A 24,185-nucleotide genomic window follows, 5' to 3' on the forward strand; every position below is an offset into this window, starting at 1 on the left:
AGATCCTGTTAAGTGACGGGATGTTTTTTAATGCCCTTTAATCTTGTTTTTAACATGTGTTTGTTAATTTCCTCTTAACATATCTGTCTTTCTCAGGACTGAGGAAGATGATGCAATTCATGCACAACAATATTTTCCTATAGCATTCTTTAAAGCCAGCTTGAAATAAACCTGAGAAGTCAAAATTACATTGAGACTTTCAGTCACTCTATAAAGTTAGCATATACTTTAAGCTAAAAGTTGGTGATTGTGACAGATAATCTTGCTGAGATATCTACAGGAACCAGAGCAAAGCGCTTGACTTTTGGGCACTGCCATGCATCTTGTCCTTTAAAAGCCTCTACCTTAAAATCCTGTTTCCCATGGTTGGTATTTTCTATGATTAGTCATAAACTATTGTAAAGCTATATGTTGTGTTGCGTTCTTGCTGCAGTCCAACTTTGCAGCAACGTTTGAGAAAATCTAAATGTCTCTGTGGCTGTGTGCTTTTAAGAGTGGAGTCGGACTTGGACTTCAGACCTGGAACTGACTCACTTCTACAGCCACCAATATAAAAAGGCAGCACTGACAATAAAAAACCAACAACTCGTCTAGGCACTTTTTGAGAAAGACTGCAGAAAACAATCAGTTATGAACAAACGTGGTTTACCAGACCCATAAATAAAGCTTAATTGTACAGGGTCTCCCTATCTACCTCTCAGTCCCTACATTAAGGCAATACCTGAAAGAATAGATCATTCAGGCTCACCTCTCATGCGAAAAGCTCCATCTGATTGCCTGTGGTAACTAGTTTTTTTTTCCCAGTAATTAAAAAAAAAAGTCTACTTTTTCTCCCGTTTGTGTATTCCTCCTATATGCCCTTAAATAACCTTTGTTGTCTGAAATAAGTCAATCTTGGGGCAGGTTTTTTTCTTTAGAGGGAAGAGGAACAAAGATGAGTTCTAATATTTCATTGCTGAGGGTTAATGGTTTTGAGAATGTTTTTTGCAAAAGTCTTTGAACTCCTGTCTTACTGCATCTGTTCTTCCCCCTCTGAAGATAAAAAAAAAAAAAACAAACAACACATGGGATGATATCTACATCAACGAGACTGATAGCTCTCCTCCCTTCATTTCTGAGCCAGCAAGTTAGGCCTGTACTTCAGCACCACTGTCTGTAAGTCACAAAAACCCCAGGTTTACTAGAACTATTAATCTTACCTGAGCATGCGGCATCGATGATTAGACAGTCTTTTATAGGCGTCCTGCAAGTCGGTCACGTTGCTGCTGCTCCAGAGTCTTTCCCCTACAGCACTTGCCCGAGGCCTGTAAAGATAAATTAAGTTTCAGAGGAGACACGGTCTACAACCAAGAATGGATTAAAGTTTTTAATACCAAGTCTCGTATCCAGAAGCACCATTTTTTATAGCTGCTCAAGGTCAGTACAGAGCTCTGTTACCACTAACATACAGTCCTGCTAGATTAGTTCATGCTCCTTGTAGCTAGCTATCTAAAATCTAAACGTAAAGAAGTTCATACCACAGTCTTGGTGTGAGGTTAGTTGCATCCACAAATTCTCCCCACAAGCAAGCTTCTCCACCTATTAGGAGCTTTTTCTGTTTTTCAGATCCTGAATTCAAAACAGAAAGATTGAATTTGTATTTGTGCAGAAGAGGGACATGTATCAGAAATTTCACTTTTCACTACTCGAACTGCTGCTCAGCTGATGTTCATTTTATCATATAACGTATCCTGAGCACAAACTTAACATTTTGCTAGTCCTGCTACTGAAGGTGATAATGATTATCCCATTTGACTGGTAAGCCTGTTTCCCTTCTCTGGCAGAAAAGATTTTAACTTTTAGCCTCTGAAGACACACCCGAGCCTCTAGACCTTCAGGGATTCTAGTCATGATGGAAATTGCTCTTTCTATTACACACAGAACATTTTTTGAAGCAGTCAGGTGTTCTCCCTAATACCTTATATAAAAAGAAAGCCCAGGGAAATCCCTAAAGTCTTTGTATCAGCTTCAGCCAGAGGGAGAGAACATACCTTTTCTAGAATAGTCTAACATTGTAGAAGGTTGCTTCAAAATCCGAATTCAGTGTCTGTCTACCAGCAGACATTTTGCACAATTCTGTCCCTAATGCATGACATATCTGTACACACCGTCCAGCACACATGCACCAGTGCCAGATGCTTTTCCATTTGAAAAATAGGAAGTTTATATTTTTATGTAAGAGTTTTGCAGAGCTCTGGCTGGCAAACAAGTTCTTTGATTATCAGATCATACTGACTGCACACATCGCTAAACAGCTTTTCCTTCCCATTTTTAAATTATTATGAACCTAAGACTTTCACACAAAAAACATGCATATAAAAAAAAAAGTAGGATAACAAACCAGGGAAGTTGCGTGGTTCAACGCTGTAGTATTTCTTCCAGTCTTGTCCATAACTAATGTAATCCAAATACCAGGGAGCTGCCAGGATAGCAGTGAACCCTGCTTGAGTGACACTGCTTAGTTCATGAGCATAGTTATTTGCCATCCACACTTCAACTACAGTATCTGGTTTCAGCTAAGAGGGAAAAATAAAAAAGGAAATTTACATGAAAGACAATCCTAACTGCTGTAATCAGGAAAAGGATAATGGATTTCAAAACTTGGGGTGTGACATTCTAGTCTGAAGAGGAGTATTTTGGAAGCTGCCTTTGGTTGTTTTATTGCATAGAAAACCTAAAGCTGACTATTTGATTGTTAATTTTAAACAGAGTTCACGCTAGAAGCTTAGTTTATACACAGTTAATACTCTGAGATGGGTCCTATGTGCGCCAGCCACCTGACCAGCTCCTAAAAGCTGAGCACCAAGTGTTTCTAGTCTAGGTGGACCGTTATGTCAGAAAACTTAAATAAAAAAGAATAGAAACTTTTCTGCTTTTTACTCTGATGCTCTACATCATTATATTATCTGCCTTCACTTCAAGAACGTGCTGCAGGGCTGGTGTTCCTGTTTCACCTATTTTGCCCGTACTGCTAAGGTCAGCAGATTTGCTTTTAATTCTTAAAAGACACAACCAAAATTACTTATTATTCTATTTTGGAAGTCTCCCACAATACTGTGCAGTTATGCAAAAGCACATTACTTACTTCCCAATCTTACCTGTGCTTTGTTATCGAACACTTCTTGCCAGACCATGTATCCTTTGTTATAAGAGGAAACAATATCCAAAATCCTAGAATTTGAGAATAAGATGATGTTTATGAACATCAAGTAGCTCAAGTACAGACATACAACATAGCAATATTTCCTACTCCAATGCACATCAGGCCTTTCCAAAGCTGTGTAAAGAAACAAAAGGTTTTTTTTCTAGTTTTGGCTTTCAGTGCTGTCTAGAAGGGCACATGTATAAGGATATGCATGTGCAGTAACACAAACTAAGGTACAGAACAACCAGTAGCTCATAAAGGTGCTAAAATCTGTATTATTTACAAACAAGTCAAATAAATGGCCACAAAAGCCTTAGGACTTTCCCTCCCCACCTTTTATACTGACATTTCAAGATACCTAGCTTAAGGTACTCAACACATTCAGACCATGCTTAGGACTAGCCTACATATCCTTGTGTTACACATTTTAAAGCTGTAAACTTTATATTCAGTGCATAAATTGGAAAGTGAGTAGGCACTACCCCATACATGGGAATTTTTGAATGCTATACAGTCTAAAATAGCTTCTGTATCTGCACCCCAACACTCCCCTCAGATAGAGGCTGTGATAAGCTGGGTAGGAAATAAAAGCAAAAAACATACTTCTGAATGTAGTACGATTCCAGTTTAGCATAGTCAATGCCAAAACCTTGCTCCTTCATGAAATCTTTCACATCAGGGTTAGATTTCCTTAAACAGTAACAATAAAACAAGTTATAAAAGAAGAATAACTTTGTTTGTTTGTTTTAAACCTGATTTCCCAACTAGTTTCACCTATGTACAGTATACTAGCTGATTCCTTGTGGATTCCAGGCTATGGCATATCTAAGAGAGCAGAAGCAGTAGGATGACTTAGGTGTTTTGAAACCAAATTTCATCCTGATTTGAAAGAAAGCCAACAGTCATCATTCTCTGGGAATGCTACTGAAGTCACTGCTTTGAAGCAGCCTCTGGCAGACTGCCTGAAGTTCCTAAAATCTCTGGGGTTCCTGGTTTCTCAGTGGTTTTGTGGGAAGATTGCTAGCAGAGCTAGAAACTGAGCAGACTGGGAGTTTAGCAGTACCAGGAGATCTGTGGGAATGACATCAAGAACGAAGCTTGAGAAAACTCCCCTAAAGCAATGTAACATGTTGTGATATGAAATTTGCCAGAATCTATCTTTATTTAAAAAAAAACAAAAAAACAATCAAACAACAACAACAAAAAAAAAAACAAGTCCTGAGCGTTCAGATTTGATGCTTCAAGAAAATACACAATATTAACTAGATCAATCTGAATAGTAATTAGATCATCTCCAAATTCTGTATTATTCATTTCCTGATCAGAAAGACTCCCAAAACAGTAAAAATCTGCAACTTGAAGAACTGTATTAATACATGCCATACTTGCAATACAAGCACTCAAGAGTCAGTGTTCTAATTCTTAATGTTAACAGATCTTCTGGAAGACAGAACTCAACAGAAAGGACTGCTTTTCCTTTAACACAAAGCACTTAAATGTTAATTATCTCCTATAGTACTTTTCTCCCATAATTGTTCTCCCTTCTGCATGGCTTGTTTCCTTAAAGGAATCATTTTTAATAGCTGAACATTTGTGAAACTACTGGTCAAAATAAAATCCTACACAACTCTAACTCCTACAGCACTTGCTTGTTGAAGATCACAAATGCTCTGCCTGAAAATTTTTACAGAAGTAGGAATGGTGAATATCTTTGGGATAAGCAGTGAAAAACCATCTCACACAACTGAGTGCCATGGATTTAGGCAAGTTCAAGAGACACTAGCTATTTGCTCTTTGAACCGTGACCATACCAACAATCGAAGCTCACTTCATCTCCTCCTAGGTGAATGTAGGCATCAGGAAATACACTGCTGATTTCTTTGAAGAATTTAGTCATGAAGTCATAAGTTGAATTCCAAATGGGATTTATAGGTCCAAAGGACCCACTTGGCTGTTCTCCATTGTAACAAGGGGTGAGAAGATCTTTTTGACCTAATAAAAACAATTAATAGAGAATATTCAGTTCCATGCTGGTGTGCTACCTCTGCTAGCAGGATGTAGTTTACCTTATTACAAAGGTTAATATTCATGACTAAAGTGCTCATCTATTCCATGTACCATGAAAAAGAGGCAAGTTAAAATACAACAGTTTTGCCCAAGATTGAGCAACCCTCTAACTGGAAGTTAGGTTTCTGGCTTTTAGACTTCTGATTTGAAAGCATAAATTTATAGAACATGTCCTGGAAAGCAGCTTCTGAACAACTACTTGAACAGGTAAGCTTTAACAGATTTACAAAAGAAGCCAAATATAATGAGTGTGTCTCTGTTCTCTTTTTAGTACTCTGTTTTGTTAGCACCTAAGTAGGTGGGACTTGTTTGGCTTGAGGTAGGAGTTTTTCCCAGTGTGCTAGGAAGTTGATTTTACTACAAAAAGGAAGGCTATATAAAAACAAAACGAAATTTAGAAATAATAACATTACACTCAACAAAACAAAAACCTCCTAACCACTGGTTCTTGAGTCAAGCCACCTGAAGTAACATGAGCTAGAAGAGCAAAACAGCATAAAGTTTTTATATGTAGGCTGGAGATCCCTAAGTTCAGTTTACTCTGTTTATCATGACTGTAGCAGCAGCACCTTCCAGCTGCATGTTTTCTATTCCATGCACGTTCACCCAAACAGGGCCCTGCTAGTACATTGCTTCACCTACCCTCCACGCATGCCTTCAAGCCTCTCTCCAGCATCTTGAATTTAGAAGCAGGCAAAGCATAGCTACAGTTCTCACGTTAAAACAGCTGTCATCCACGAAGCTACTGTGACCAGCTAATTTCAGGCATGAGAGCTGAACCTTCCTCTCAGTATGAACGTAGACCAACTTATGTATCTCCAGACGTGCCACTGGCTTTTGTTAATACATCATAGCAATAAGGATTGTATAAGATGAAAGATTGAGAAAGAATGTTTACCAATTCAGCTTTTGTGTTGTTCCTTTCTCTCTCATTTAATGTTAGTAAGACAGCCAGAAGCATTTCCAATGTTCTGGTCATGCTTCCCACAGGATGAATACAAGACATCTTGTTGCTGAAGCTAGAGCTAAGATGGACTAGAAAATCTATACTATTCCCAGTTTGGCCAAAAACATCTTCACCTAATTGCAGTGAAATCACAGTCAGTACATCTTGAATTAAAATACAAGGTTCCCCGGTCCCTGAGCACACGCAAACGCCATCACTCAGGGTTCAAGCATCACAACCAAGAACACTACTATGAAATGCAGAAGACGGAGTGAACTAGAAGCATCCAGGTTCTCTGTATTTTGTACACCGGCAGAGTATCACTTTACTGACAGACAGAAACATCAACCATGTTGAAAGAACCTTATCAAAAAAGAAATCTCTACCCCAGAGACAGAAGCTCACTATTTCTAGCCACTGCCCTACTACTGTAACCTCAAGAGGACTGGATGGGGTGATAATATCAATATGAAGTCCAAGGCAGGCAAAATATACTTGTGCCTTTGCACACGCATCCAGCACAGGAAACGACTGCTCGGTTCCAGCTTCCTCTATGCACTTCAGTTCCTCTAAAATGTAAAGGTCCTGGTCATTATTGATTCTTCCCCTTGCTTATCTCATACCAATGGCCTTTCAAAAATACTTCAAAGGCTGCTTTCAATAAGCCTATTTGCTTTAATACAGGAATATTATGCTACACTTATCATAATCTTTTAACTATTAGTACTTTCTTGGACATACCTTTTCCCCAAGACTGCGTGTGTCCTGGGGTATCAAACTCTGGGATAACTCTAATGCCTCTTAACCGGGCGTACTCAATCACCAGACGGACGTCAGTAGGAGTATAGATGTGGTTATAGGAGTAAGCTCCCTGTGAAGTGTTCATATTTTGAGAAAGTTTACAAAATGTTATACCAGCAGCTCACAAAATTGGGATTAAAGTGTTATTTTTTTTAGACTGCAGAGTATTTTTACAAGTTGGCCTTTTCTAGGTTATCACATGTGCAACTGCACTGACAGAACTTTTTGGCTGACTAGTGAGAAATACGAACCACATTTTCACCCTAAGATAAATCTCCTGAGGAGACTCTTCTTTCTTCTCAGGTTCAGTTACTGAGGAACGTAACAAAATTGGATTCTATTCCATCATGTTTTTAAAAGATAAGTTTTTCACTTCTTCTGCAGAGAAGCAAGTTAGATTTCTCCTCCATCTCTGCATCACTGACTCTGAAACAGAGGGCCCTTGTTCCTTGATGTGCAAGACCAATGGAAAAGTTCTGCTGAGTCAGAAAGAATGGTGTTTTCTTCTGATACCTCTACTTGTCTATTTTGATACATTGTCCAATTTAGCATCAGGGTGTGTTTGTTTTGTGATGCTGTATTTGAGTATTATTCCACTTCCACACAGCCAACCAATGTCATGACTGTCCCACATTTCTACAGTTTGGTAAAACACACACTTGTCAAACAGCAAAACTGCTTAAGAAAAGCATCGTGACTCCTCATGATTGATTGTGCCTTAAGCTTCCATTTATCCAGAACGGTTTCCACAGCAGATTGACTCAAAAAAAGCTAATGGTAAGCATGCCTTTCGAAAGAAGATTGTTCTGGCAAAGGACATCACTCTCCCCAGTGGTTACTGGGGAATAGGACAGAACTCCACAGCCATTTCCAGGAAAACTGATCTGACTGCACCAACCAACATCTACAATTTCTGAATTTTGAAGTTCTTCATTGACATCTGCTCTAAGCACTGCCTGTGTAATTTTCATATACAGGTCAGAGTCTATCAAGCATTTTAAAACAATCACAAATCTTGTGCATTAGCTCAGTCTGCTTCAGCATACTTGATTTGGCTGCTACTGAGCAAGAACCTCTTGATGGCTTTCATTAATTAGCAAAAGCTGCTGTGAGTCAGGGAGTAGAGACATACATCACCCTGTATTTTTTAGAAAACATCCTTTCACTTTTGGATCTTATAGAAGCAGAATGTCTTGTAAAGTTAACTGGATCTCTGAAAGAGCAAAAGTACTATTACAGTGTTTCCAAGCGTACAGATTTTTGGAATCTCTCATACTGTTTCACAATCAGCTTAGGCTGGTGTATTCAACCATTCACAGGCTCTCGCTTTTGTATTTTATCTTCACAAAAGATGTGCCAGAAATACGTGGCACATATTAATTCCTGCATGTTCATCCCAGCTCCAAAGATGTTTACTCACCTTGTTACTTAGCTCAGGAAAATACATACTCTGGTAAGGAAATGACTGATCATCGACTATATGCCAGTGGAGGACATTGAACTTGTTAAAAGCCATGGCATCCTGTAACGAACAATGCAGTACAGTCCAGTTAAGCACTTCAGTCTCACAAAAAATTTAGGCAAAAGAAGGTGGTCTTCTCCTATTACATCCTGCATGACTAAAGCAACAACTAAAATGAAGGAAAAGCATACTATTTTTCACTGAACTATAGAATCATACACTAGAACACACCAACCTGTTTATAACCTTCTCCTTTCCTCCATCATCTATTCTCTTCAGTCCTACACTGCAGAGTCCATGAGCACTTCATCTGATCATGCTACACTGGTTGGTAGAAGAGGAACTACTATAAATTCTTAATAATTTTTCCACTTCACAACACGTTTGCATGATTCTCTACATAAAACCAGCTATTTCACCTTACAGGAAAGCTTATGCTTTTCTACCTAGATACTTTGGACTTGAAAAGTAAACAGCATGAGAGAGATTCCCACCACTGAGTACATCCTTACTTCCTAGTAACCCTTCCAGTATCCATTTCAAGTGCAGGCAAGACAAACTATGCATTTTTCTGTCAATACAGTGTCAGTATTGATAATGTACAATGTAAAATATAAAGATAAACAAACACTTGTATTATAGAATCATGACTCCAGTGGACAGTTACAAAGGTATCATGAGTTATAGAAGTTTCTCACAGTTAATCTAAGTGTTGTGTGCTTGGAATGGAAGGAATGCGTCCTCTGCATTCTTCTGCTCCAAGTAATTGCAACACAGTTGCTCCCAATCTCTCACCACAATTAGATTTTTTCCCCTTTTTTCATCCAACCTGTCTTTTCAGAAGCAACAAAAATCTCTTCAGCAAACTACTGCCAAATCCAAAGATTCATACTTTGTCCATTTGCTAGAATTACTTCATCGGTTTTATCAGAGAGCAGTAGTTTTGATTATTGCTCGCCTGCATGCATTTCTACCAACTACCATATTTCCACATAAAAATTATACTTCCTGACCCTCCCCACAGTCTTTCCTTTTTCAAGGACGATATCGTTCCTGGAGATACAGTACATTAACAAGACACAAACAGGAAATGTACTTAAACTGCTGTCTTAAGCATCTAATTACCTAATTACATGTCAGTGAAGGGATTACTGCTGCTTTCTATTAGGTTAGCCCGGATTCAAGCAGGCACACTTTTTCATAAGCCAGTAAAATGGAATGAAACATGGGTCTGGTGAAGTAGTTGGGCCACAGAGATAATTTAAGGAAAGAAAATAAAAGAGCAACAGTTATGAAAATACAATAATGGTTAGAAATACAAGTCTCAGAAGTCAAGTTATACTTTGGACATACATCTACCCTTTTAGAAAACTCAACAAATACTGACAACAAATATTGACAGAGGAACTACTTGAGTAGGATAAGCATTATCAGTTTTAAATGACTAGCTGCACAAACGCTAGTAGCCAAGCAGGGACTGATTTTAAAGGTAAATACAAGTTGTAAATACTCAGAAAAGCTAGTTCCGAGCACAGCTCACGGATGACCTCACAAATAAAGGCTGGTTTTACCTGTGCTCTCTTCCTGCCCATCACAAGTCTGCCCTGCAAAGTTCTGGAACATGGAGGGAAATATCTAAGAAAAATTTATCTTGGAAAAGAAGACAGAGATAAGACAGGAAACTGCATGTTCCTTCATTCAAAGGCTCCCCCACTTTAATGAAGTAAGCCCTGCTTCAAGTTGTTTTTTTTTTTTTTTTTTTTTTTGTGTTTGTTTTAAACAGGGGAAAAGAACAGTATGAAATAAGAAAACCCACAGGTTTGGGTGCTGTAATTAGACAAATTCCTCACCTTCCCATCAAGGTGGGAATATACATTTCTCACTGGGCTCATGCTTTTTGAAGAAAGTTTACTCCTTTTTGAGAGAAAGCAGTGAAAGAAATCAGTAGCTCCCAATGAACCTCCCTTTGTATTTCATTACTGAATTGCTCTTAGCAACACAAGAATGAACTATGTGGCTACTGAAAAGCCTGTAGCTTTCCTGCAACCACTGACACTCAAATTAGACCTTGAAATACACGAGCATGAGTTGGTGTAAACAACAGAAAATACTGAAAACCCATGGTGCACAAATCCCAGCGTTCTTTACAGATTTACATGGCAACTTCACACTCAATTCATCACCAGTGTATGCTCTAGCTGTAGGCTCTGATCTCCACTTAGAGAATTTCACTTTTAGAAGTCAGGCGGGTTCTCTTTTCGTTACAACACGAATGCTATTTACTTCAGGGGACAATATACAACAACAAAAAGCCTTCCTTATTAATGATACGTGACCGTCCACTTACCAGGTTTGTGAGAATGGATTTCAATGGCAAATAGTGCCTTGATGTGTCAAGTAAGATTCCTCTATGAGCAAATCTTGGGAAGTCGTAGATAACAGATTCGTTGACAAGAAACTAGGAGAATGAGATTTAAGAATTAGAATTCTCATTTTATGTTCATCACTACAAACAGGAAATACTTCTCAATTTGTTAACACACAAACATTATTTTCTGAGAAAATAGTTAATGAAACTTGTAGAGCTGCTGTTTCTAGAAAAGCACCTAACATAGAATGCGGCTGTCTCATCAGAACTGTGCCTTTAGTTAATAGCTATAACTTACACTTCCATAATCATCTTCATGAACCAGCTGACTGAAGGTTTCCAAACCTGGAAAAATCAAAGAAAGAGATCTGGAGTACAACACAGTACTTGTCCTTAAAACTTCAGTTAAAAACAGGATGAAAACTATTTCCAGGCATGCACATAGTTTGAAAGAATGCCTTGTGACAGTTTCTTTCTTGTTATCACATTTTCCTTAGTTGCTCAAGCACATTTAAGGAAGTAAGCTTAACCACGTAAGGAACAGAGCACTGCTCAAACTCTCCATTATATACAAGTATTGAATATTATCATTACAGTTCAGCTGTACCAAATTAATCCTTGAATAGAACAGAAGCTACTGAGAGCAAGGTAGCAATGTCTGGTGTTAACATGCATATATTCCTGTCATTTCTGGAACAGGTGAACTTCCTAATTCAGCAAGAAAAAAAATATATATAATTCAGATATTAAGTACAGCAGACCAAGACTTCAGTGTTACGGTCTTTTTGGTGATGAGTTCTGCATGTTCAGCTATTAGATGCAGTCAGAGAATAATTTGTTCACACTGTAGATCAAAGAGGTTTTAGGCACCCAGAATCTGGTTGGCTTGGATGATTTCAGACACAGCAAGAGTGGAACTACGGTGTGCCACTGGATCTGGGATGCTGAACATATAGACTGAGATGTCCAATGCACACCTTTGTACCCTTCTGGGATCCATGACCAAGTTTACTTCCCATAAAACTCTGAACGAGGGCAGACCTTAGTGGTCAGCTGATTCCTACTCTGCCATGCAGTCTATATAACCTCAGAACAAACAGCTCTATATGGAAAGTACATATGGAAAGACTTACCTCTTAAAGCACCCCATACCTCATCTGCTTTCAGTACAGCCACAGGCTCAGCTATAGTTAAATAATCTAAAGAGAAGAAAAAAAAATATTCCTCAAGAAAGCATGAATTGATAGGACAATATTAACAGGAGTTAAGTGATTCTTAGGTTTGCCTTTTTTTTTTTTTTTTGCAGATGGTTTTTTTTTTTTTTTTTAATTCTAATAAATGCTATTTCTGTTTTTAATGGTGATACTGTGTAGCTATTTTTCATTTATGGGCTCCCAAAACTGAGTAAGCTACTAGTCTGAAACAGCAGTTAACAAGTAAGATGCTAAAAAAAAATACAGTTTTAATAATGGGAATGTTCAGTGTTGCACATGGGCCTGAATTTCAGAATAGTTTAGCTCAATTGATGTTTTTGCATTTAATATGGAGGCAGTGAGGGTTAGGTAACTAAGTTGGACCTAACCACAGAACTTTACTTCTCCTTTTATATTCACTTTAGATATGTCATGCTTACATATTTTTTTAGAGGTATGGTTTGTCAAGTAATATTACTTGGTGCTTATCATAAAGATCTCATTAAAAAGGAACAAAAATACCAAACATCTAATGAGCATGTGTAGGGTATCAGTAAGATGAAGTAAGGTAAGCAAAATGAAGAATACTATCTGAAAAGATCCATAACAATCCCACCTTGTGTTTGAGGAAGTGTTACTGTCCACAAAGTACTGGGGGAAAAAAACAAGTCATTTCATTTTTCCATGTAAGATGGTTCAACAAATTCTGGTAAATAAGCAAGTATTAGAGGGGTAGATTGTTGCAACTGCCTCAGTCTGAAGGAGGGGTTGGTTACAAATTACATGGTTCAAACTTTTGACTAAACTACCAGAGAAAAGTAATTCAGGGACATGAAGAAAGTATCCCAGACTTCAATTTTAACCTAAACACAGACAATTCTGTGTACATTGGAAGTTCTAGGTAAGAAACAGAACTTAGAAGGTAACTGCAATCTCTCTCTCTTTTTTTTTTTTTTGGTAACCTGTAGGCTAGTCAGGGATTTGCTTTTGAGACGTTTTTTTCTGAATGTGTGTCTTAAATGAATGCAGAACAACAAGTTTTGTAAGTCTGTATAGAACCTTTTACACAAAGAGGAAAGAAGCCAGCAGGGAGAAAGGCAGATAACCTGTACTTTGGTTAGGTATACAATACTCTTGCTATGGGATAGCTACTGAAATGAACCAAACTGCTCCATCCACCAACTGAGTAATTCCCTTTTAGAAAAGAAGAATCAGCTTTGGTTCAGAACTCAAGTTCAGAAAGCAGTTCAAAGTCCACCAAGTAGTAAAGCAATGTAATAACCTGACCATGGCAGAAGAACTCTAAAGCATTAGCAGTTTTGCTGCTGCATCCTGTTTGCATTGAAATGTGTGAAAAATTTGCACAGCAAAATTACACTACTTGGCTATGTGTACAAAAGGGGCTAAGTGCATTTAAAATCAACACATTCTTTCACAAGTCAGGTAGAATTAGTCCTGCTGTTAATGTATGGCTTAAGATTAAAAGGATCTTTTCCTAGGAATCTGTATCCTGGATACCAAACAACTGCCCAGACTGTTACAGATTATCTCCAGACAGAGCCAGATAAATTGAAGGTGCTGCATTCTGTGCTGTTAAGAAACTTCTGCAGTCAGTTTAGAGTTTTTCTCCGATCTGGACTTGAGTCATGGAACTAAAGAATTGTTGTGTGCCAAATGTAATATAGTCATCTTATTTTTAATCCTGTTTTGTAGCTCTCAGTAGAATTAAAGTGTATTTATAGCACTGCAGGATGAATGACGAGAAGTTTGACTGCATGCTTTCTATTATTTTTTTTTTTTTGGAAAAGGAAAAATAACAGGTACGTGAGCCAGCACAGTTCAGGTTTAGATATCTGAAAGGTGAGCAGATGAACAAGCAAAGCCAGCCTTCATCCCACACCCCTTGCTGAGAGAAAAGACGGTGCCTTGACTATGTGCAGATCTCACCCCACGTAACTGGGTATAGCACAGCACCTCTGACTGCTCAGTTACTAGCAGGTAAACGTGTTAAACACCAACCAAACCGCGGAAATCACAGACTGTAAATCCTAAGCAAGTTGACAGCTCGGTGCGGGCTGCAGCCCAGCACACAGCGCCGTGTGGGAGCCGGCGGGGTACTCACAGGCCTCGCTGGACGCCAGGCGCGGGTAGCTGTCACAGCCGGGCTCCGGGGCCGCGATCACCACCTGCAGCTGCGACAGCTCCCGGCGGAGCGACGGCCACCGCCGGCCGGGGCTCCGCCAGCGGGACTGCCCGAAGATGTACTCGTAGTACCTGCGGACACAGACACCCTCAGGCGGCCGCCGGCACCCCCCGACTACCCCCCCCCGGTCCCCTCCCGGCCCCCGCTGACCTGCGGAAGGCATCCTGCAGGATCCCGCAGCCCGGCCCGGCCGAGGAGCCGGCGCCGTGCACCAGCTGGAAGCGGTCGGGGGCGAGCTGCAGCTGCCGCCGGGACGTGCGGAGCGACTGCGGCAGCGGCCACAGCGAGTCCTCGGCGGCGGCGGCCAGCGGCCCCTCGCCCAGCCCCAGCCCCAGCCCCAGCTCGGGCTCCGGCGGCGGGTCGCCGCGGCCGAGGCTGGTGCTCAGCAGCACGGCGGGCACGAGGAGCAGCCCCAGCAGCAGCCCTGCCAGCCCCATGGCTCTGCCCATGGCACTGCGGGGCCGTCCCCGCGCCGGGCCACCACCTCCGCCGCCGCCGCCGCCGCCGCCTGCCCCTGCCGCCGCCCCGCCTCCGCCATCACGGGACGGCCGCGGCACCGCCCCCACGGCCGCCTCATGGCGGGGCCGCGCAGCGCAACGGCCGCCCCCGGGTCACGGGCTGAGGAGAGGGGTTGGGGGGGGGGGGGGCAGGGAGTTCATATTTGTGTGTGTGTGTGGAGAGAGATTGTGGCAATTTTGGATTACGGCTTTGTGAAATAAAATCTTAAGAATCGCGTGTGTTGTCGCAAAATAATTGCAGTCCCGGGGGATTTTTATTTTTATTTTTTTTTACAAAGGATTTCTGCAGAACGTATCTCAACTGGGCAGAGGGGTAAATGTAAGCACAAGTCTCGCTTTCGGTAAAGTGTCTTAAGCTTTAAGTGAGCTAGGTGTTCTGGCAGATGGTGGTGTCGATTTTGGAAGTCGGCGTGAGGTGTTCAGGAGGCAAGTCATGTGTCTGAGAGCTGGAAATTCCAGTGGAAAGCCACCCTGACTTTAAGCCACCGCTAATTACATGCCTAGCACGAGCAGTGGCGTGCCATCGCTGTTGCTTAGGCGGATACAGCAGTTACGGGATGGCAGTGGGGAGCTCATCGTACCTGCATGCTGCTACTGCAGGGCACTGCAGGTTCAGTCAGCGAGCGCTCCCTCGGTCATCTTCCCTTTGTGGGAGGTCAGCTCTGGGGACACTCCGGATCAAGAAACAGACCCTTAAGGCAAAAATTAAAAAAATAGCATCTCCATAATGAAGCTTACAGCTGTTTGTAAGGAACACAGGCATCTTGCTGTGGGATTATTAAGAAAATCTCTCTTCTTTTCTAGGGCTTGTCCTCTTCTAGGCTGTGTCACTCAAGGTTTTGGAGAAGAAGCTTTTGCTGTTGTTGAGGTTGTTTGCCCGGAAAAACGCCGAAGCCTCACCCATTTCGTGCATAATTACAGGGTGGGGTGGCATGGGCGTGTAAGAGGAGGTGAGTCCTCGCTGCTGTCCTCAGTACTGTGACGTGGTCCTGATGCCTTGCACTGAGGCTGGTGTGATGGCGGAGTCAGCAAATCCAGGGAGCTGATTGAACACCGCCCTCATCAAAGAAAAGGTGATGGCATGTGGGAAGGAGCAGGATCAAGGAAAGACTAAGACTATGCCAGGCCTGTTTAGACTGTGGAACTGCACATGAAAGGAATAGATCACAAAATATCCAGTTCTTGTCATCTGCTGTGCCTGTCTATGCAATTGGAGTGTAATGCCTTGATGGAAGCTGTTTGATGCAGGTTATACATGGCAAGATGTTACTTAGCCTTGTCACGTTACAGGTAAAAAACAGTTCTTGGTTATATGATACCAAACTGGCAACAGCACCTAACACTTCCAAATCCCGCCACTGCACGCAGCAAGATCAATGTGGAAATGGCCTTGTGGTCTCTTCAGGCTGTCTCAGAGGCAGATTTTGCATGCTGATATTCAAGTTATGGCACAGGTTTCAGGTTGCTTGTTGCTTTCTTCCAGTTTCCTGATCTGACTGTCTCAAGTGTGCTAACTGAACTGCTTGCGTTATCTACCTCTGTTTGTGTTTTTAAGCATATTTAGAAAATACAGATTATTTCATGTTTCCTCAGCACAAATGAGACATCAAAAAACCCTACTTTCTCAGTAGAGTACTTACTCAGAGTAGTCAATGATGACTAGCTGGAAGTTTGTGGTCAGCTGTATGCTGCTAAACTAAGCCTGCTGTTTGGAGATAAGTGTTCACCAGCCTGACCATCCTAAAAGACTGGTTGGTGTAGATGCAACTGATCTTATTTTTGCTTTCAGTTCTGTTTTCTGTCATTGTAGCTTCAGTATAACAAGGCTGTTCCACACCAAGTAAGTACATTTATTTATTGATGCCACTGTTTAAACAAGCTCTTTTGTGCACAACTTTGTAATGAAATCAGATTTGCATTTTTTTCTTCACTGGGTGGATTTTCTGGTAATTAAGGACAACAGGTGGTCTTTCCTCATGTAAGTGCATGAAGTGCACACTTCTTAGTTTTAGTCGTATGCTTTGAAGCAACTTCTAGGAACTTGGTATCCCTGAGACGTCTACCTCTGCTTGTTTTGCTTGAAAATGACCCCCGGAATTTAAAAGTTATTTGATGGGAGCGTGGAGTGGACAGATACAAACATGCTGTCATTTTCTGAGGAAATCTGTCTCAAAAGTCCTGTAGTGTCTGTAATAACTACAAGCAACCTGAGTTTGCATCGGTATTTTTAGATGCAGTTGTGTTTGAAGTGCTGTAATATAACCCAGTTTAACGTTACATCTGGTGACTGCTTCAACACTCACAGGGAAGAAACAGAGGTTAGGTAAGGAGCTGTACTATAAAAGAGTGCTTGACTGCAGGCTGCAGCCCCCTAGCGTGTCGGCTGGCTGCCGAGCTGCCAGAGGCCTGCTGAGTTCACTGCAGTTTCCACTGAGCATAGGACACTGCAGAGCCAGGACTGTAATTGCTTCCAGGATGTGCATGAGGAGTTGGAGGAGAACACGTAGGTGTTATTCAAGACAACAAGCTCTTATTAGGTAAAAAAAAAAAAAAAAAAAAAAAAAGTCATTTCGAGGAACATATCAAGGGGAAACAACAACAAAAGAGACTGGGTTGGTGCTGCAGAGATATGGGGTGTGAGGTCAGACAACAACAGGTTGATAAGTGCCCTTGCTTTTCCTCTGTACTTCATTGGTAGGGAAAGGACATGAGATCTGTAAAATTGAATGGATCCCAAACACATGCAGTTCCACCTTTCAGTTCCTTAAAGACAGCTAAAAAGGCAGACAAAACGTACATGGCTTAATTCAGTTGTTAATATCATGTAACTTTGTTAGGTTAATTATACCCCAAATAAAATTCTTATTCAAAAGCGTACAGGGAAAATAGCCACACTTAAATTAGCCAAGTACTGAGGACAATTGAGCCAAGGATGTGACAGACTCTCTGTCCAGACAGCACATTTTCATTACTTTGTCTCTTATGAACTTCATAACTACACCCCATAACTATCCAAAGAACTTCTTTCTGTTTTCCCCTCCCCAAATACATTACACCTGCTCTGCAGCTGGAGTCACAAATCTTCGTATCAGTTGTTGGTAACACATCCACATAACACCAGAACAAATGGTCCTATATGTTCTTAGGGAAGGTAGGACACCAATATTTTATAAGGTGTCCTTATATATAATTTTATAAGGTATTGTGTTATTTCCTATTAGTCTGTGGGAAGGAATTTGAGAGATAGAGAGTTTCTCAGTGAGATTTATTAATAGAACATGCAAATGGCAAGATGTGTCATGATCATTTCCTTGGCATGAAGAATATGCACTGTTGGGTTTAATTCTCAACTAACTTTTCTTTGTGTTACAGAATCACCTATTGTCTTTACTGTGTCTTTTTCAGAGAATCAAGTATGAATGTTGACAGTGGAGGAGAGAGATAATATGAGATATAGTAAAAGGACTAATAGTGGATAAAGGAGGAGTCTGGGAAGGATGGAAATTTTTCTTCTATCAGTAGAAATGTCAAAATGGGGACATAACATTTGGGAATAGGGATGGAGAAAGCACTTCAACTAAGACGTTTTAAGCTCATTTGTGCAAGGAGGCTTTGACAATGGAAACACATTTCAGGTAAGAGTTCCACTGTATGTAGGCACTCATTATAGTGGGGCAAGGAAGTGTCACAGTTAGAGAGAGAAGTGTTCAGTTTTGGTTTTCTTTTTCAGCTTTGTAAATAGGCTGATACATCAAGTGATAATTAAGGCCAACTTTAAAGATGGCAGATGGTTGTGCTTCCAGACTGTACTGCTGCTAGCAAATGCAGCTTTAAAGAATCAGTGAAATGTTTATAGGACAGCCTGGGGAAGCAATGAAAGTATCTCTCAAAGATCACTGTGCTCCACTATTAGCTCCAAGTCTTGGGTGTGGAAAGCTGTCATGCTTTATCCTTATCCTGTTCTGTATATTTCATGTCATGCTTGTGAGAAGTACAGATTTTGATTATTGCTCAAAGTCTTCTCTTTTACTGTAGACATTTTGCTTAGATTGCAATTTGTTCTAAACAACCAGGAATGTACTTTTATCTATGTCTGTAAAGACTTACATAATAATACAGCTCATAAATAACTACAAAATGAATACGAGATGTACTACTATGTATTTTTGTGGAAATTTTAAGAAGTGCAGAAGTGAATCATTTCTGAGGTAAGAAGCCTACATCCCCTATTCTATTAGAGATGCCTTTTGCATTCTGTAAGGTAAAAGTTAAGTGTTAATTAGTTTTAGTCTAACCCTGTCTCCTGGGAAGTCTGAAAAAGTGCAAAGATTACTAAACATGATATGACATGACATGAATCTAGCTGGACTTGACTTCTGAAACAGAATTGTTTGCAGAATTCAAGGAACAGGTTCCTTCACACAAACACATACACACACACTCTTTAGATATGGAAAAAAAAAAATGGTTTTAACATTAAGGGATCTCAGATATTCACCTTACTAATCAAAATGGTGGAATAGAGTTGGACAGAAATATCTTTTATGGGAGGAAGTGGTAAGGGTGTTTTCAAGTTACTGAATCTGGCTTTCAGATCTTCCAATTGTACTGTGGCTATAGTTGGCACTCACACTGATGAGAGCTCTCTCATCAGTGTTTCCAGGTGTGCAGAGGGTTTTACTGTACAGTCTCTGCAGTTCACTCCCTTCCTTACTTGAGAAATAGCAAAGTTGCAAAGAGGAAATGGTGACTTATCACTGAGTAATATTCTGTGGCCACTGTAGTCTGGACAACATGAGGGGAAGTTACTACCCAGGCTATGAAATGACCATGCTGGTAATTGGACCCTGGTGTCTCTTGAAGATGTTTTTGGAGTATGTTAAAGGCCTGTCCAATAATTTTTGAAAGAAATTTTATGGAAGTTAACAGAAAGTGTGACTTTCCTTTTATTTGGAAATCAAGTGATATTTTACTTGCTGCATTTCCAAGCTCAGCTAAATCTCTCAGTTAACTGAAACTGACTTAAATTACAAGTAAATGTTTTCACAGTGGCTGTTAGCAGTTCAGCTGTTCCATTGTATGAGCTAGATTGTTTTGCACATGAGTCTGAATAGTACCTTCATGTGCAATAGCTTACTGTCTTGGTCAATGGCACAGGGTACCTCAGCTGAAGTCTTGCAAACAAGGAGGTATTTTGGCAGAGTAAGTTAGAGTCATAATTTTGTAGTGCAAAGAGCTGATCACATTAACTTCCTGCAGGGAAATTTTGTGAAGATTCTGCAGTATGGAAATGGAGTAAACAACTACCAGGGTGTGACTTGCTGCACTGTGAATTCCTAACTTGCACCGTGATTTCACAGAATCACAGAATTGTCTAGGTTAGAAGAGACCTCAAGATCATCAAGTCCAACCTCTGACCTAACACTAACAAGTCCTCCACTAAACCATATTGCTAAGTTCAACATCTAAACGTCTTTTAAAGACCTCAAAAGATGTTTAGATGTTTAGATTTCCTAGCTCATACATGGTCTTTTCTATGATGTACATGTATGTCCAAGTTTTTCTGGACATGTCTTCTCTTTCCTTCTGATGACTCTTTGACTCTTTGTACAGATTGGCCTGTTTTTTTTTTTTTTGTTTGTTTGTTTTTTTTTGTTTTTTTTTTTTTGTTTGTTTTTTTCTTTTTTTTAAGAACATCCTTTATATGCCAGGGGTGTAAAATCTAGTAGGCTGGAAACCCCCAGCAGCCTAGAAACTCTGCAAGTGACCACTGGGTACTCACACTTCATCTGCTTAGGACCATCAGAATTCAAGTATGTTTATTGGCCAAGGAGAATCTCAAAATGGAAGGAGGTTACATATGACCCGTGTGTGAGCTACATGCTGAGAATGCTGGTACTGATGTTGACATACGTAAGTAATTAGGAATGAGAACTAACCAAAACAGGATGTTTAACTGATGTAACTTGAAGAAAACTCATAGGCCAAAGCTGCTTTGGATAATAGCAAGGACAGTTTGTGAATAGATGCACATGCCTGAAGCATGATTAGTGTAAGTATGTGAACTATCTACAAAGCAAAGTGTAGACACAGCATATGTAATATATATATATTGTTTTGTAAAGGGAATTGTGGTTTAGGTTTCCAGCCTCTCTGTGTGTTACTGTCTGACTAGTGTTTCAGTATTTGCTCTGTTACGTGAATACAAGAAAATCTGAATGACATATTTGGTACTGAATCAAATCTGTGGCTTCAGTACTTAAGCCCCTGGAAGGTGCGAAAAAGAGATGTTGGAAGAAATTGTCAGCATATGCCAGATGCAGGAACATTTTAGTTTACTGCATTTATTGGATGACTTTAAAACTCCTCATGGTATTTTGCTGGTTTGTCTTTTTCACAGCTGTCTGGGAATTCTGAGGTCTAGAATAGTGCTGACTGAGGATTTGGGGGCTTTGGACTGACAGAGTCTGCTGTTGTGGTGGAGAACTACTGCTCCAGGGTCTTCAGGTTTCATCAGTCCTGGTTCTCTGGTGTCCAGTGATTGCATGAGGTATCAGAAGAGGAAAAAGGCTGAATCACGTAATCAAGTACACTGTTCCTTAGTAATGATTTGTGCAGGATCATTACCTGTTGTTGCTTGTTCAGGTCATTGTCCATCATCACACACATGTTTTAGCAAGGTCGGACAAGGGGTGAGGATTTGCTGGAATAGAAGGTGTCACTATTTTTAGCAGACATGAGTGAGGACTATTCAAGCAGAAGGAGAATTTCTCACACTTCTAGGACCCATACCTAGAGATCCCCAGATCTTTTAACATAGCCTAATTACGTAATTCTGGCCTTCTACTAAATAAAGTTGTCCTTAAAAATAGCTCCAATTGTTCCCCTTGACTCTCTTCTGGGCAGAATTCTTCACAAATATGAACAATGGACTCCAGCTTCTTGTCTTTCTATATTCCTGCATCTGCATTCCTTCAGCCAAGGAACTACGAGCTATTAAAAGGTCTTTTAGTGCAAAACTTATCATGTTGGAGCTTCTTTCTACATATACAGAGAGGATGCAACTCAGCTGGGGAGAGAGGACTCTGAGAGGATGACTAGTTTGTACAAGACAGCTATGATAGCAGTGAGAGACAGTAATGTCCTCGAAAGATTCCTGATATTAAGTACTTAGGGCATCCTGCCTCTTTGCTGTGTCCTGGGAAAAATAAAATCCAGGGTCCAAGCACAGCTCCAGCTGATCATATGACAAGGCAACATAACATGTAGACCAGGTGTTGAGTTTGCTGGCTAGATGCTATATCTCCTGAGCTGTGAAGATGGAATTGGACCAAATCTGTATGCCCAGCAGCATTTAGTGAGGTGACATCAGGCTTCTGAGATCTCAGCACAGCAGAGCTGACCAGTGAATCAGGAAAGAGCTGCAGTACAGAAAGACACCTGCACAACTGCTGATCTGTAATGAACAAAAGACAGATCCATACAAACGTAACTACTGTACATCTGAGGCTAAATTAATGTCAGAACATGTTAGTCACATTGCTGTTGCATCATTGTAATAAATTACATATTGCAGATCCTTTTGCCTCCATTGCTTTGCATTAGTATAAGCTGCCTGTTTTTACAGGCTCTGGAAGATGTTTCCTAGAGAAGCAAGTTGTCAGAGGAATGTGGTGGAGTTATAGAATTTCCCCAGAATCACCTAGTAGCAGTCTCCACACTGTGCTCAAAGCAGAGAACTCTTACAAGTTTCATGTCAGAGACTTCTTTAATAATCAAAGAGAGTGAGGTCTGTACAGAGAGGTAATGTGTTTTTTTTTTTTTTTTTTTTTTTTTTTTCCTTAGAAGCAGAAATACTAACTGGCAAGATGTTGAAAGCTATTCTTCCCTGCTGGAGCCTTCTCTTCAGCAGAAGGTGGTGCTGTGCTCTCACTGAATCAGCATTTGGCTGTCGTGCCTGGGGACGAAACCCATGAAGTGAAACTACAGCATGATGAAAATAGCAATTAATATCATCTGCATCTTTTGTTAGCTGATTAGAAACTGCCCCTGAGTTCCATGTGCATAGCTTCTTTGATGAATTCCTCTATGCTGTGCTGCAAAATAAATATTACTCTATTTTGTCATTGAGGAATGACAACAAGAAATATGCAACTCCAATGAGAAGTGTGCAGGTGTAGAATTGCTTTGTGCATCAATATGGGCTGATAAACTCTCTGGGGCAGCACTGGAGCAAGCTGTCTAGGGAGGTCACAGTATCTCATCTGGGGAGTTTCTGAGGCTTGACTAGGTAAGCCATGGCTGACCTGCTGTGGTGTTAGTCTACTCTGCACAGAGGCAAACATCTTTTCCTGCAAGTGCTCTATATTCAATGCTGCTGCAGCTTAGTGCCAACTACAGAAGATCTATATTATATACTACAGTTAAATTAAGTATATGTACTGATTAGTGAGGTAAATGGATGCGATACCACAAGTTAGTAAGTACAGTGCTCTAATCATCTTTTGTCTTTTGTCATTCGTCTACTGTCCTCCTTGGATACCCTTAAGTAGGTTCAGCTGCTCTGTGCCACCTGGCTATGCCATGCCTCTCCTTTCTGCCCTGCTACAGCTGGAGAGAGAGACTCTGCAGCTCCAGTGTGACTGTGCCTTGCTGTGCTGGGACAGGTAGGATGCAGGAAGAGCTGACCTGGACATGGAACAGAGCTTCTACTACATTTTTGTCACTCTAGAAGAGGAGTAAATCTTGTATAGAAGGCAGAAGAGAAGAAAAAGGGTATTTGTGTCACTCAGTACTCCAGATTTCCCAGTGAGTTAAAGTCACGTGAATGAAATCTTGGTTCGAGACCAGCCAGATCACCTAGACAGAAAGAAGTTGGCAGAGATGCTCCTGAAATTTGTTGTGGTGCTTGTGTTATCTGTATGTCCAAAATCTCAGATAGTGTAGCCTGCTGCTAACATGTTCCAGTGCTTTGGTGAACTAGGTCTGGTGCATTTTTTAGCACTGGCAAATTGTTACTTATTTTCCATATTTTAAAACAGGACCACAATCCTGAAGAGCAATGAGCTGCATGCAGAGTAGTCTATTAAGAAGAAAATAATCTAAAACCTTGATTTGCAATGTTAAATGCAGACTCCTGAATGCAGGATGGAATGGACAGTGGATATAGAGGAAAGAGGTAAAAATGAGCCTCCTTAAGCTCATTTCTTTTTTATCACAAACTTTGATTACAGAAAAAGCATACTTTATGGAGCAGTAAAAAAGCCAGTGAATACAAACTCTTCCACTGGTCCTTATAAAATGAAACAAGAACATGTGTTAGGATTACAGCATATATGCAAACTGGACCCAGAGTACATCAAGACTGATGTTTTCTCATCCAGAAAATCAAAGATAGATGGATATTCTCCTTTCCTTGGATTTCTTGAGAACCACAAAAGGAA

General features: G+C 40.5%; 1 protein-coding gene and 1 long non-coding RNA gene across 2 annotated transcripts in view; one reads left to right on the forward strand and one right to left on the reverse strand.

Annotated features, from left to right (window-relative positions):
• Positions 1 to 14,673, reverse strand: part of HEXB (hexosaminidase subunit beta) — a gene marked incomplete at its 5' end in the record, with an annotated part of 16,137 nt that extends 1,464 nt beyond the window's left edge. The window contains 13 exons of the mRNA XM_084503436.1: positions 1,200 to 1,304; positions 1,518 to 1,608; positions 2,381 to 2,555; positions 3,138 to 3,210; positions 3,788 to 3,874; positions 4,996 to 5,176; positions 6,939 to 7,068; positions 8,419 to 8,520; positions 10,808 to 10,918; positions 11,127 to 11,173; positions 11,962 to 12,027; positions 14,144 to 14,295; positions 14,375 to 14,673. Of these exons, the coding sequence (XP_084359562.1) occupies positions 1,200 to 1,304; positions 1,518 to 1,608; positions 2,381 to 2,555; positions 3,138 to 3,210; positions 3,788 to 3,874; positions 4,996 to 5,176; positions 6,939 to 7,068; positions 8,419 to 8,520; positions 10,808 to 10,918; positions 11,127 to 11,173; positions 11,962 to 12,027; positions 14,144 to 14,295; positions 14,375 to 14,673 (1,619 nt within the window). The remainder of the gene's footprint in view (positions 1 to 1,199; positions 1,305 to 1,517; positions 1,609 to 2,380; positions 2,556 to 3,137; positions 3,211 to 3,787; positions 3,875 to 4,995; positions 5,177 to 6,938; positions 7,069 to 8,418; positions 8,521 to 10,807; positions 10,919 to 11,126; positions 11,174 to 11,961; positions 12,028 to 14,143; positions 14,296 to 14,374) is intronic.
• A 221-nt stretch (positions 14,674 to 14,894) lies between these two features.
• Positions 14,895 to 22,388, forward strand: LOC311426794. The gene is made up of 4 exons (XR_014687054.1): positions 14,895 to 15,061; positions 15,547 to 16,582; positions 18,148 to 18,377; positions 21,143 to 22,388. It is a non-coding gene; the product is annotated as an uncharacterized lncRNA (long non-coding RNA).
• Positions 22,389 to 24,185: the final 1,797 nt, after the last annotated feature.

Source organism: Aythya ferina (genome assembly GCF_964211825.1).
Source record: "Aythya ferina genome assembly, chromosome: Z".
NCBI classification, from domain to species: domain Eukaryota; kingdom Metazoa; phylum Chordata; class Aves; order Anseriformes; family Anatidae; genus Aythya; species Aythya ferina.